The sequence below is a fragment of the Balaenoptera ricei genome, chromosome 16 (genome assembly GCF_028023285.1).
Source record: "Balaenoptera ricei isolate mBalRic1 chromosome 16, mBalRic1.hap2, whole genome shotgun sequence".
Taxonomy (NCBI): domain Eukaryota; kingdom Metazoa; phylum Chordata; class Mammalia; order Artiodactyla; family Balaenopteridae; genus Balaenoptera; species Balaenoptera ricei.
In genome coordinates, this window is record NC_082654.1 from 16,444,423 (window position 1) to 16,459,235 (window position 14,813).

A 14,813-nucleotide genomic window follows, 5' to 3' on the forward strand; every position below is an offset into this window, starting at 1 on the left:
TGTCATTCCTATAGCATCATATGCAGGGTACATTCTATGAGCATGATTTATGACAGTTGATATTTTCCATGATCACTTGGCTAGTACTTGTCAGGTTTCTCTACTATAAAGTTACTTTTTTCCCCTCACTTTACATACTATACACTTTAGAAGAAGTCATTATGTGCCGTCTACACCTAAGGAAAGGGGGTTATGCTTCACTTCCTTAAGGGCAGAGTACTTACAGAAATTATTTAGAATTTTTTTAATATAAATTTATTTATTTTTGGCTATATTGGGTCTGCGTTGCTGTGCGCGGGCGTTCTCTAGTTGCGGCGAGCGGGGGCTACTCTTTGTTGTGGTGCGCGGGCTTCTCATTGCGGTGGCTTCTCTTGTTGCGGAGCCCCGGCTCTAGGTGCTCGGGCCTCAGTAGTTGTGGTGCGCAGGCTCAGTAGTTGTGGCTCGTGGGCTCTAGAGAGCAGGCTCAGGAGTTGTGGCCCATGGGCTTAGTTGCTCCGTGGCATGTGGGATCTTCCTGGACCAGGGATCTAACCTGTGTCCGCTGCGTTGGCAGGTGGATTCTTAACCACTGCGCCACCAGGGAAGTCCCTTCAGTTCTTTTTTGTTCTCCTTTGACATACTCCCATCAATATGGGGTTGTTTTTATTTTTTTTGAGCACGTTCTTACTTTCTGGGATATTGTATCTTTACATCCATATATATTTAAGGATGTATTTTTAAAAGATTATGACTGTTAAAAAACATCACCAAAATTTATCCCACCTTTAAAAATAATTTCCTAATGTCATCAAATTAGTATTGAAAATTTCCAGATAGTCTCAAATGATTTTTAACAGTTGATATGGTCAAATCAGATCCTCCATTTGCATTCAGTGATGTATTTTAAAAAGAGATTTCTTGCAGCTTATGTATTGTAGTAACTGCAGTTTTTCTCACAATTTTGTTGATTACATCCTCTCTAGCAAGAATACTTCACAGGTGGTGTTGTGTTCCTCTATTGCTCCACATCAGAAGACACTTAATATCTAGTCCTTTCTCTTTAGGGGATATTAAAATTAACTTAGCAGGTTCTAATGTTGTCAGACTTATCCATGCACTGTAAAGTTTCCAGTCAGCTTTTCATCTAATGATTCTGGATTCACTGATGATCATTACCTGGATACATTATTTCACTAGGGTTTCCAAAATGGTGCTAGTCTATCTTTTCCTCTGCATTTATTACCTGAAATTCTATAAAGAAATTTCTCACATCAACTACTTGACTGAGATTCAGTTTGTAACAGAAAAGGTAGGATGCTTTATTCTTTTATCAGTTTTCAGAATGTGATGATTCCTTGGCATCCTCCAAAGGTGACCAATGACATTTTAAAAAATCAACGCTTATTGATTTTTAACCTGGTAGATGTATCTCAATTGCTGTTATTTTTGAATGCTAAAATTGTCCTATCTTTGACCAGTGGGAACACCTTTGAATTGGCTCCTGAATCTTTTTGACACAACTCCTATGATCTTTGCTTTCTTCTTTGCTTTCTTCTTTGCTTTCTGATACAACCAAAATGTCCTAGGCTTTCTTGTACATTTCTTGCCCCAGATGTAGATTTAGCCCTTGAGCGCCGAAGATCCCAGGTGACTTTTAGTGGGAAATTATATTTAGAGATGATAGGAGAATAGGGGTGTGCATTGGGTTGATCATTGTTCTAGGCCTTTCCAGCGGACAGCCTTTTTTTTTTAATGGAAATGAAATGTGCCATGAGTTCATACTGATATTTCTAAATTCAAATTTAGGGTTGTAGTGTTTTTACTTAATTTCTTTGATTTTTATATGTGTATTTCCTTTCTCCAATACTGAAAATCTTGGTTCCCAAGGATTACATATACGCTTTATACTAATATATTTCTGAAATAACAGTATGAATGTTATTACTGACAATATGCACACTGAAAAAGCTTAAAGTTTCTTTTTTTATTTTTCCCCTTGGAATAACATCTCAGTAGGAATATTTGGTCAATTTATTGTTTAAAAGTCAAATCATTTCTTGGGACTTCCCTGGTGGCGCAGTGGTTAAGAATCCCCCTGCCAATGCAGGGGACACGGGTTCGAGCCCTGCTCCAGGAAGATCCCACATAGCCCGTGTGCTGCAACCACTGAGCCTGTGCTCTAGAGCCCGCGAGCCACAACTACTGAGCCCACGTGCCACAACTACTGAAGCCTGTGCGCCTAGAGACTGTGCTCCACAACAAGAGAAGCCACCGCAATGAGAAGTCCACGCGCGGCAAGAAAGAGTAGCCCCTACTCGCTGCAACTAGAGAAAGCCCGAGCGCAGCAACGAAGACCCAACACAGCCAACAACAACAAAAAAAGCCAAATAATTTCTTTACTGTCACACTTTCACTGCAGCATGTGCTTTAATCAGTATCTTCATTTAAGGAGGGAGGTGCCATTTCCTGTTGAAAGGAAAGAGGAACAGAGTTACAAAATGTTGAATTTTTTAAAGTGGGGTTTGTTTTTGGTTTTGTTTTTTGGGTTTTTCTTTTTGTTTTTGGTGTTTTTTTTGGTTTTTTTTGCCAGCAGTTAGTATCAAAGAAGTTTAACCGAAAAAGAAGTTTTGCTTTATAAACTCTTGAATTGACTTGTCAGAATCAAGTATATTCACTCAGGAGTTGTACGTAAGAAATCTTAAAGAACAGCACTTAACTGGACAGAGTAGGTTTGCAAACTCTCCAGACTGAAACTTTTCACCTTCTCAGGACGCGATTAGGCAACTATATTGAATACACATCCTCCACCCACCCACCCACCCCCGCCCCCAGTACACTTTTTAAAGTTTTTTGCTAATTATTGAGCAGCTCCAGCATGTCAACCCCCACGCTGCGCGCTGGGATAAGGACACTTCCAGCGCTCAAGGCCCACAGTGCAGTACAGGAGACGAAGGCACCAACAGTTTATTATTAAACAATGGCAGTAGGGGCCACGCGGTGGACTCGAACGCGGTGTTCTGGAAACCCCCAGAACCTCTCCCAGAGATGAACTGTCTGACGGGCAGGTAGGCTGCTCCTGCTGACGCCGCCCACGTCAGGTGCAAGACTTACGCATCAAAGCTTGTAAGTCACAATTTTGAATTCTCATTTTTATAACTTTATGTCCCTGACTATGATGAGTAAGGGCCAAAGAGTTCAGAGGGATCATCCCCAAGGAGCGCGTCCTACAGGAAGCAATAACCTGCTTGGGCCCGGGAGGGGCGTGAGAGGTAGGACGGGACTACAGGCGGGAGAGCCGGTTCGTCGGGTCGGCCGGGGATGGCGGGGGGGGGGCGGGGAGTGGGTGCCCAGAAAGTCTAACTGTCGTGCCGGGCGCTCCAGAGGTAGGAGACAGCGCTGCGCCGGCCCCACCCACTGCAGACAGGTTACCCAGGCACCAAGGGGCGTCGCGTCACGCGGCCCGCGCCGCGATGATTGGCTCCTCCAGGGAGCCCCGCCCCCTCAGCTGTAGCGGGGCCGGCTTCAGCGTCGCCGCCATCTTTGTTGATGTGTCAGCTCCGCGGGGGCTTGGGGAAGCCGCGGCTGAGGGAGCGTGGTGTCGGCCCTGTTCCTCACCGCTGCCCCCCCCACTTCCTGGTCTGCTGGACCCCGTTATGGAGAAGTTGGCCCCTAAGCGGGAATTCCAATGGCCTCTTTAGGGGTGTGGCCTAAGGCTCGAAGAAGTGGGGTAAGTGCCTGAGGGATGCCCGGGGCGGGCCGGGGAGTCGCGGTGGCGGCGCGGCGGGCTGCCCACCTTCCGCGCCGTCCTGCCCACCTTCCGCGCCGTCCTGCAGGTCCCGGGGTGGCTCCCTGCCTGGCTTCTCGAGGGAGCGAGGCGAGCGCTGGGGGAAGGATTTCGGAATCCCCTCCTCTCCCTGCCTCCCTCCCTCAGTCCCGGGCGCCGGGACAGGAGGCGGCCGAGGGGTCGCCGGGGGCCGTGAGGGCCGCGCCTCCAGAGCGGTGCCTAGAGGGCGGCGGAACTTGGGCCGCTTGCCCCGTCTCCTAATGCGAACTGTAGCTAAGCCCTACCTCCTCGGCCATCCCCCATAGACTCAGTCGCCTACTTCTCCTTTCGTCTCCAAGTTCACTGTGTTCGTGTTTTATGTTGACTGTTAGCGACTTTTTAAACTCTCTTCCAAACACTTCCATTACTGTGATTTTAAGTAATTTAAAGGCGATTCTTTGGGATTGTGGATATGAGAGAAATCGTTCTTGGGGTTTATGTTGCCTTTTTTTCAAGGACATCAAGGCATTTGATAAACCTTGGTTGGTAAGGGTCATGTTTCAAATTTGAGCCTGTATCAAACTTGTAAAATGGTAAAACCCCTTCTACATGTTCCCTAGTAGCAGTCTTGGGGAACAAGTGTAATTATTGCTTGGCTGTTAGCAGTTTAATAACTTGAGCTAATATTTACATTTTGATATTGTTTAGAGGAAAGAGGCCTGGATTTGGAACATTTGGATTACCTTTGACATGATAATCTTGTTACCTAGGAGCGTTGTTTAGAAGGCCATGCAGCCCCAGGCGTTTGGCAGTTTTCTCTGTGTATGCGTGTGTAAGGTACCTTTGCTTCCTAGCTTTGTTATTTTTTTCGAAATGATAGGTTGGGAGTTTTTCTAAGGAAAATGTGTGGCAAATCAGTGGAAGTGTTTCAAGAGGTGTGTTGATAGTCACTCAAAAAGAAAAAATCTATTAAGTGTTTAGGTATGGTAGTTGTGGGTGTAGCCTTCCCAACTACTAACTGCACCATCATGTTTGCAGTGTGTGGGAAACGTTAAGGTTCAAGAGATATTGATGGTAAAACTGAACTATCTGCTTGTGTATAAAGTCTGCTGCTCTCTGTACAGCTACTTTCCAATTCTTTATCCATCATTACACAAATAGAAAACAGTGATGATTGGCCTCGTTCTTTTTTTTTTTTTTTCCTTCCTTTTTGATCTTTTCCTGTTATTTTAAATTCAATGACAGTATTGAGTGATTAACAAATCTTGCAGTATAAAGAATTAAAACTCCTTATTACATTGTAATAGGCAAGCATGTATAATTACTGAAGATTCTACCTGGAAATGCCTGAATTGTGTTTATATTGGTTTTATTCTTTTTAAGACCTTGTCTAATTCATAATACCTGGATATAAACTCAGAGGTTCCTTTAAACAGTGGAGATTCCTTAGCGTTTCATTGGTATTTCAGAGTCTTGTTTGTTGCTAACAGGAAAGGAGTGGTGTAGCACAGTAACCACTCTTTAACCTTTTAGTTCCTTCAACCATAAACTAAAGAGTTGTTCTTTGATGCTGTACAGTGACAGCATAGCTGATAATGATTACTTATTATATTCAGTTTAAAATCATCTGTTTACAGCTACATGCTGACATCCTGGAATGAAGGTAAAACAGTGAAGTATACTCACTCTTTAGGAAGAGATAATAGGTTGAAGCAGCCTTTATTTAGAGATTTAGAAAAATCATCTTTCCCTTTGAAGGGAATCATCGTTCCCTAATTTGTGCTAGTTTTTCAAATTCATTTGACAGTTTCATGTTAAAGTAAGACTCCTTAACCTGAAGTTCTGTTTCTTTTCTTTTAGTAAAATTTAGGTCGGTCTTTTATCCCTTATCTCTAGCTTTAAATAATTAAAGCTGATTCTTGAATTTCTCATAAACATGTCACACAGCTTGCAGTGTTGGGAATGTTATGCTCAATGTCGTTTCAGGGCAACCTTGGGAGCATAGATAATTTAAGTTTGCAAATTAACCCTGTAATATTATATTATTGCAAATGTCACCTTTGAACTTTATTTCTCAGCTACTGAGATTTAAAAAATCTATTTGGGCTAAGAAGTAAACAAAAGAAAAAGTATTGGCATGAAGGGGCAATAGACACAAAGTGGAAATAAAACCCAGCAAAGTACTGATTGGATTGTGAGTATAGTTGTCAGTCATTAAGGCACATGAACTGTTAGTCTACTTCAGGGATGATTATGTAGTAGCTAATGAATAATTTAATTTTTTGGTAAACTACATTGTACCAAATTAACCAAGCCCAGGCCAAAGGTGGCTTCAAAATTTAAACATTAACCAGAACTTCTTAATATAATATAAGGCAGACTTAAAACTTAATTTTTTTTTTAAGTTATTAGCCTTCCTTTTTGAAAAGGGAGCTATAGGTCAATTCCGCCCCCCCCCCCTTTTTTTTTAGCTTTCAGATTTGGGGGGGAAATTAGCTGAAAATACTTTTCATGTTTTCTTAGACTTTTTAAAGTTCATTTGGTGAGCTCTGTACAAGTAGCTTCAAACTGAGATTTCTGTATTAAAATTTTTTCTGTTTTAAAACTTACTATTAGAGATATATAAAATTGCATGGATCTAAGATACAAAACTGATAACGTGACATATACTTGATAATGTGATATATGATGTGGCTACTTATCTTCTTTTTCCTGGAATCTTGATAGACTGTAATGTATTCTGTTTTCGTGTCACAGGATTTGGTACTATTTGGGGTGGAGGTGGGGTATCCTGCTGCATCTGTTGCCCTGAGTCTTTTCAACATCTTTTTTTTTTTTTTTTTTTGGTGATATAGTGTACGCACTGTAAAATTCATAATGCCCTAACCCTTGGTTGCAAAACTAAACAAATCCCTACAGGGATAATTGGCCTTGGCCTCATATAATATACTTTTTAACCTAGTGGACTAAAGACAACTTTTAAGAGCAAGTGATACTGTTTCACATAAAGGAAACTCGGTATATTAAATTTTACCCAAAAGCTTAGTTACAATGTGACTACTTTACAAATATATCTTCCTTTTGATAAAACTAGAGTTCTTTGAAATAACCAGCTCAGTTTTTAATTGCTTCTGATTTTAGTAGCCATTTTAGAACCTTGTTAGAACTGGTCAGGAAGATAGGTCATTATTTTGTTCATGCTGCTTTCAGAGTGTATTCGGGGAGTGTGTAAAAGACCTTTGGATGTACTTACTTTTCCTTCAAAGGACAGTAAACCATTATATTGAAGAACAGGAGTGCCCTCACAGGCTCAACTTGCTTATCTTAATGGACATTATTTGAGAAGCTATAGCTGGTATTATTTGAGACTTGGTACAGTTTGTAAGTTTAAAATTTGTAGTTTGTTGTAAGTAACATTTATGCTGAACTGAGTCACATGTTTCTGTTGGACTTAAACACTCATGCATATCTTATATAGCTTCTGATGGAACGCTGACAAACCTTCAAATTAAAATACTGTAAACACAAAGAGCAAAAGATTTAACATAGATTTTATATGTTGGTCCACTACACCAGAGTGTAAACTCCAGAAGAGATATCTGTTTTATTCACTGCTGTGTTCCCAACACATAGAACAGTACCTGAACATAATACATGCTCAATACATATTTGGTGAATGAATGACTTAATATCTAGTTTAGAAATGTATTTCTGGCTTGGTACTTTTGTATGAGGCTTGTATGTTTGATAATCTATTACCAAATATCTGTGGATTGGATTCATTTGTATTTGCATTTATTGAATAAGCTTAAGTTCTTTTGTTGTTTATACTGCTAATTACTGAGAAACAAGAAATAGTACTAAAAGCTGTTAAAGACAGTGTTTTCGTTTATAAGACTTTTGTATGGAAATAATTTTGTAGAATTGCTAGTTCTTTGATTAAGAAATAAAATCCAAGGTGGATAATGGTTGGCTTTAAGGCAAGTAAATGTTTCTCGACCAGTTGCCTACAGCTGATGAGCTCCAGTAAGAGCGAAACCACTTCTCACTCCACTGAAACAATTTTGAAGTGTGAATTGGTCCTGTAGTACTGTGTCAGAAACAGAAACAACTCTCGGGAGGAAAAAAGTACTTGAATTAAGAGGAATTTTGTGACTGCTAAATTTAAATACAGTAATTTCCCCTAATGAGTAAGAGTTGCTAAAAAGTCAAATAACCTGTGTTACTCCTTACCTCAAAAAAGCAACAGATATTGTAATCTATAATTGTAGTTGCTATATCTATATACATGAGTGTGAATTTGATTTATACAAGCACTTCTTAATTAAAACAATCTTGTAAACAAATGTCTAGTTTTATGTCCTACCCCTTTAATCTACTTCTAGGCTATTCCATCCTCAGTAGCTTTAATGATAACTATCCCCTTTACCCCCACTCCCAAGAAAAAACTTGGACAGCAGCCAAATTGGCCTACATCAGCATTGCCAACTGGAGGCCCACAAGAGGACTCAGCTGACTCTTTTTTTCCCTGGTTAATCGTGGACAATCAAGCTCATCATGGCTCCCCTCCCCACGCCATTCTTGTACAGTTATTTACTCTTTAGTGATGGCTTTTTACATATATACACATAAATCTTCTTTAACTTCTCTCCTTTTCCTTTTGCCTCCAATCAGTATTCATTTCAGCATCAGAAAACTATGTTTGCAAGTTAAGTGATTCTCAGATGCCAGTTCATCTGAAGAGTTTTTTCAAAGGTCATGGGCATATTACTGAGCAACAGTATAGAAAGTGCTTGTCTTTTGAGGTTGAACTAAGCCTTCTTTAATTTACAGGAGGATAATATGTAAAACAGTCTAAGCTGAGGTAATTATGAAAACCGTTTTTTTTTTTTTTTACCTAGATGAATATCCAGCAGAATGAGACCTTTTTGTTGTTCTGTACTGTCTTACACATGACAAGTCTTCTTTCAACCTGGTTCCCACCCTCTAAATGCCCTTCAGTCGCCCCCAGCTCATTGTGTAAACCCAATCCCACCCTCACTGAGAACCACTGAACAACCTTTGCAAGAATGACTGTAAAGGTAGTAGAGAATATCTTTGTTAGATTTATTTATCTATTTATTATTACTATTCTATTGCTTGAGATTTAAGAAGTTTGATTCAGTTCAGAGTGTGGTTCCTCTTCTTTGCAAGAGATCATTTAAAAGGCTGTTCAGAAATGTCACAAGAAAAAACAAAAACAAAACAAAACAGAAAAACAAAAAAAAGAAATGTCACAAGGAAGGCTGCCACTATGTACCTGATGAGTATAAATGAAGTATGTTTTCATTTACATGAGAGATTATTTTTGTTCTTCCCATGAGGGAAAATTTGAAGGAAGATGTGGCCTTAGAATATGTCCTTTAAATATAATTAGACTCTGGATAGACTGAAGGGAAGAACGTTCTAGATTAGAGCAAAGCCATGGAAATGTTAATGTGCACATTGTTTGGAGGAATCTTGAATAGACTGGTCAGGGACTGGCAAAGTATAATACTATAGTGAAGTACTAGGATTTTAGGAATGTGTTGAGAGATAAGATTGGAAAAATACTACAACTGGTTTATTGAGGAATTGCAACTCTGAGGTATAAACATGAAATGCTCGCATCCCCTCCAGTTCCCTCTGAGGTGCAGTCCTTCAATAATGTCTTGGTTTGATGTCATAACTCTTCTGCTGCCACTTTTGATAACCGGAAAAAACTTATTCCAGAAATTAAGACAGGTTTCAATCGCTTACAAAACAAAAGCAACAAAAAATGTTAATCATAAACTCTATCATCTCCCTAAAGAAATGTTGAAGCTGTTAGTTCCCAGCTGCTTGGATTAAAGAAGAAGAGGTGTAATTTGGCTCTAAAATATGTTCCCTCTCCTTTCTCTAACTAGCCCTTTTGGAGTTGGGGGAAGAAAACCAGCCAGTGGAGGCAGAGTTCTCACTCTCTGAAACTTTAAAGAGGGAAGAGATGGCTCTGGCCTTACTCTTGTCCATCTGGTTGTATTTGATGGTGGTCTCTGGAGGTGGTATGTGTGGATTTTTGGGGGGCAGTGTTTGTAGCTCCCTGGACCCTTGTGCCATTGAGGACTCGCTTCATAGGGCAGCTCCTGTTCCCCTTTGGCAGAGCCAATGTAGTATACTCTTCAACCCCTTCTCTGGATTGGGTGACACAGGAGGGAGGAATGGAGTGAGACTGAGAAACCAACAATTCAAGTGTTCCAGGTAGGAAGTTATCAGGCCTGGGTTGGGTTGCAGGTTGGGGACAGTGACAGTAGAAAGGAGGGTATAATTGCAGGAGACATGAAATTAGTAAAAGAATATGAGGCTAAAGGAAAGGAAGGAGGCATGACTAAGAAAAATGATACCATTGACAGAAATTAAAAAAAGATTATCTGGGGGTACTCAATTTTAGGAGCTATTGTTATGATTTTGGAATTAGCCATTTTTGAGTTGAGCCATTGGAAATGCCTGTATTCATTCGAGATTTTATTTTATGTAGAGATAGAGTGAAAGCAAAGAGATAATTCATTATCTGTAACTCAAGAGCACAGGAATGAAAATAATTAAAGTGGGCATCAACTATGAGTTTTTGGTTTAAGTTATCAAAGTGGATGAATTCTGGGAAGGAAAATAAAGTTGAGGACTGAACCCTGGGGAATATGAAAGCTGGATGAGAAGATAACGATTGTTTGCGTAATGCTTTTCTGTTGGCAAAGCATGGTACACAGGCAAGAGCCTTAAGAGTTCTCAAATGAGAGTTTTTTTTCACTTGCTATCTATGCTGAAGAGTCACAATGCCTTCATAGACTCATTCTCTTTTAAATAGATTCTTTATCTGCTTTCCATTACATTTGGTCAGCTCTGAATTTGACTTCAGTAGATATCACATAACATTGACTAGTTATGATGTTTCTAAATTAAGATTTCAAATTCAGCAGCAACACATTCACAAGTTGTATCTTAAAATTAGTTACTTTGAGGAAGGTAATGTAGGCGGCTAATGTCCCTGTTTGAGAATTATTTTACTTTGTTCTAGATTTGGAATACAGCATACTCACAAGGCTTTTTGTTACCGCATTTATTTGTATTGCCTAAACCAAACCTTTATTGCTAGTGTGGACTTTGTCTTAGTATGCAATATATGCAGCAAGATAATAATGATAATTTGTTTGATTGTTTGGAAATATGTCATACAGGTAGATAATTTATAGTATTAAGGCCAACGTCTGTATTAGTCGATGCCGGAGTATTTAACAAACAAGCTGGTCTTCTTTTCCTTTCTTAGAATTATTCTTCCCATTTTTTGCGTTCCTAGTCCTCAAATACTGCTTTTCTCATATTACTTCTTTGCTTTAATTCCACAAATATTTGAAAACCTAGTATGTGCTAGAAATTCTATAGTATAATCAAGTATACAAGTCTGTCATGATTTATCGTCCTTCTTAACAACCTTCACTCCTGCATATCATTCTGAGGATTCTACCTGACCATCTTCTCTTACCCATTTTCACCATCCTCTGACCACCACCTCCACCACAGACCAACAACGTAAACATGTATCTTTCTTTTATTCAAATATTAATCTTTCTGTTTTCCATTTACACCTTACATCTGGAAGTGTTTCTTCCCTAGTTTCTTTCAAAACTATGATATGCCCACTTTTTTATCCAACCTCACATGACTCCAGTACATGCTTGGTTGATATCTGACAAAAGTTGACAATTCTTCTTCATCAAGATTGCTGGAATGTTTTATATTTTTCTGTCTCAGGATAATTTTTAAAGTTGACTAATTTTCAGAAAATAGCTAGATTAGTAACCCTCATAAATGGCATAAAATATATTTTAACATTGTTGAATTAGTTTTGTAAATGTTTCTTTTATGACCTAAGCAATGCATATGAGGTCCATCTCAGTTGTACTGAACATTTTGTGTTCTTGATGAGAATGTTTGGAAATCGCCATGATACTTCCTGCATCCCTGGGTGAAAAATGAATTCCTGTCAGGACTCCTTTACACCCTGACTTCTTTCAGCTCAGCTCTGGGTGTCTGGGATATAGGTAGCTGTGTTTTGTTATTGTTTAGTTTTCCTTTTGCAGTAAATATTCATCATTGTTAATGTACATTGTTTTATTATCTTGATTTGTAATTTCTTGCCTAGTGTTTTCATTGCTATCTTATTTCCCCAATAGTTTCTTACAAATTCTTTAGATAGTCTTTTTCCCTTTGTGGAGCTGAAGGAATTCTAAACAATTCTTGGGCACTAATCTTCCTGTTATTAGTATCATTCCATACCCAGCATCTTATGGGGGTGATTGGGGAATGCCAAACTGCAACTGAAGTGAAGTTGTAGGACTGGACTGAAGGAGAAAAGAGAATGAGCCTTTGTAGCACCTGACTGGTTGTGGCTCACATGGGTCAGCTGTTACATTCTTCCCCACCCCACCCCCCCACCCCCCGCCAAGGAAAGAATTTTTAAAGAATTATTAGTGGTAAAATGTGCGGCCTTAGTTTTTCCACATCATGGAATGTGTGCAAATATATATGGGGTCTTGGTTTAAAAAAAACTTTTTTTTAAAAAAAGTTTATGTTTTGACTTTCTCAGATGTAAAACAAAGATCAGGAACAGCTTTGAAGGTGCAAAGTGAATCCGTGCCAGTCAGCATGTCAGAAACAGAGCACATAGCCTCCATTTCCTCTGATCAAAATATTGAGAAAACATCTGAAATAAAGGAAGACTCATGCAATTCGTTTTCTGGTGATGAAAACAGCAGCTTAGAAAATGAGTCCAAACTGTTGTCATTAAACTTTGATAAAACTTTATGTCAGCCTAATGAACACAATAATCAAATTGAAACACAGGAACATTATATTCCAAATCATGGTGGAGGTGAGGATTCCTGTGCTAAAACAGACATACGCCCAGAAGATTCTGAACAAATAGCTAATTTTCCTGGTGGAGATTTTACAAAGCAAGTTTTGAAAACAAATGAAGCAGAACAAACAGTAACACAAATATTGGCGGAATTAAGGTCATCTACATTTTCAGAAGCAGCTAATCAAAAGACTTATTCAGAAAGTCCTTATGATACAGACTGCACCAAGAAACTTATTTCAAAAATGAAGAATGTTTCAACATCAGAGGATTTGTTGGAAGAAATAGAATCTGAGCTCTTATCTACTGAGTTTGCAAAAGAACACCGACTACCAAATGGAATGAATAAGGGAGAAAATGCATTAGTTATGTTTGAAAAGTGTGTGCAAGATAAGCATTTGCAGCAGGAGCATACCATAAAGAAGTAAGTGTTTTATTCTTTCAGGTTATTTTTTTCACAGGGATTAAAGATTGAATTCTTTAAAGGAAGGTATCATTTTATCTACTTTTATTTCCACAATACAGCCATGTACGTGGTAGTTGAGCAGATGTCAAGTTTGCCTAGTTATTTGATATATAACTTTTTTTTAGAATGTGGTATTTTATTTTCATTATTTTAGAAATAATAGGTAAACAGTGTTTTTATGAGAGTTATACATAATTTACCTATGTCAAATACGTTAACATATATAGCAACATATATGTATCTATGTATAAAGGCACTGTTTTGAATATGATTCAAAATTTGTTTTACATATGTCTTAGTGTATAAGTTTAAAAGAATAAATGTTTTATTAAAGTATAAGTTTATTAAAGATCTAGAAAGATTTGTAAAGACAAATTATATTCTTTCAAATTTTTCAGTTTTGAAAGAATGTAAAGCATAATGTCAGAACTAAGATAAATTCAAAAGGAATGACAAGTTATAAAATTCAAAAAATTTTCTTAAAATTCCCACTGTAAATTCATTGGTTTAAAAAATTAAAATTAGGAGAACAGAAGAATTGGTTTAGTGTCATTCAGTAAATAAGAACATAGTTAGTTTTAGACTTCTCTTGGATTTGTGGAGTTAATTTCTATTTTAACCACAGTTTAATTTCATTTTATCTTTTCCTAATAATATTATATCACCTTTTGTTTTAAATTTATATATGTAAGTGATGCATATGTTTAGGTACTCCTATAACCTTTAATAAAGGAAAATAAAACTTTCTAGCCTTCACTAAAATACAGACGGATTCTCTTTTTAAAAAAATTTTTGGAATGGGGGTGTGTATAGAGAAAGGGGAGGAGGAAATCTACACTCTAGAGGAGGATGACAAAGGAAAATATACCATAATCCAAATATTGTTTGATATGCAATTGGCTTTTAATGATCTCCTTGCTTCTAGTATTTACTCTTCCAGATTATCAGTAGATCAGTCTTCCCCATGCCAGCTCACCCTTCATTGGTTTACCCAATGAATTTTAATCTCAGCATCCAGAGCCCTTCTTTTTTCTGTTTTTTTATTTTTCAACTGTGATAAAATACACATAACATAAAATTTACCATCTTAACCACTTTAAAATTTGTGCAGTTTGGTAGTGTTAAGTATATTCACATTATTGTACAACCTATCTCCATAGCTTTTTCGTCTTACAAATCCGAAATTCTATACCTATTAAACAACAACTCCCTGTTTCCCCCTGCCCCAGCCCCTGGTAACCACCATTCTACTTTGTTTCTAAGAGTTTAACTGCTTTTGATACTATTTGCCATTTTGTGACTGGCTTATTTCACTTAGCAGATGTCCTCAAGGTTCATCCATATGGTAGCCTGTGTCAGAGCTTCCTTCCTTTTTAGGGTTGAATAATATTCCATTGTATGTATACATACCACATTTTGTTTATCTGTTTATCTATCAGTGGACATTTGGGTTGCTTCTAACTTTTGGCTGGTATGAATAATGCTGCTGTTAACATGAGTGTACAAATATCTCTTGTGAATCCAATGCCTTTCTTAATACTATCCAAAAACCAATGTCAGCTACTCCTGCTCATAACTTTACTGGAATGCTGCTGTTATTGAAAAAACTGTGATTTTATACTTGAACCATCAGTGTTTCTGCCATTCTTGCTTTTTGGGTAACTTCCTCATTTTCCTGCTATCTGTACTTATCTCTT

The 14,813-nt window shown here is 38.2% G+C and overlaps 1 protein-coding gene across 1 annotated transcript in view; it reads left to right on the forward strand.

The window, feature by feature from the left end:
* Window positions 1-3,590: 3,590 nt before the first annotated feature.
* Window positions 3,591-14,813, forward strand: part of CCDC186 (coiled-coil domain containing 186) — a 46,412-nt gene continuing 35,189 nt past the window's right edge. The window contains exons 1-2 of the mRNA XM_059900017.1: window positions 3,591-3,706; window positions 12,381-13,074. Of these exons, the coding sequence (XP_059756000.1) occupies window positions 12,440-13,074 (635 nt within the window). The 5' untranslated portion in view covers window positions 3,591-3,706; window positions 12,381-12,439. The remainder of the gene's footprint in view (window positions 3,707-12,380; window positions 13,075-14,813) is intronic.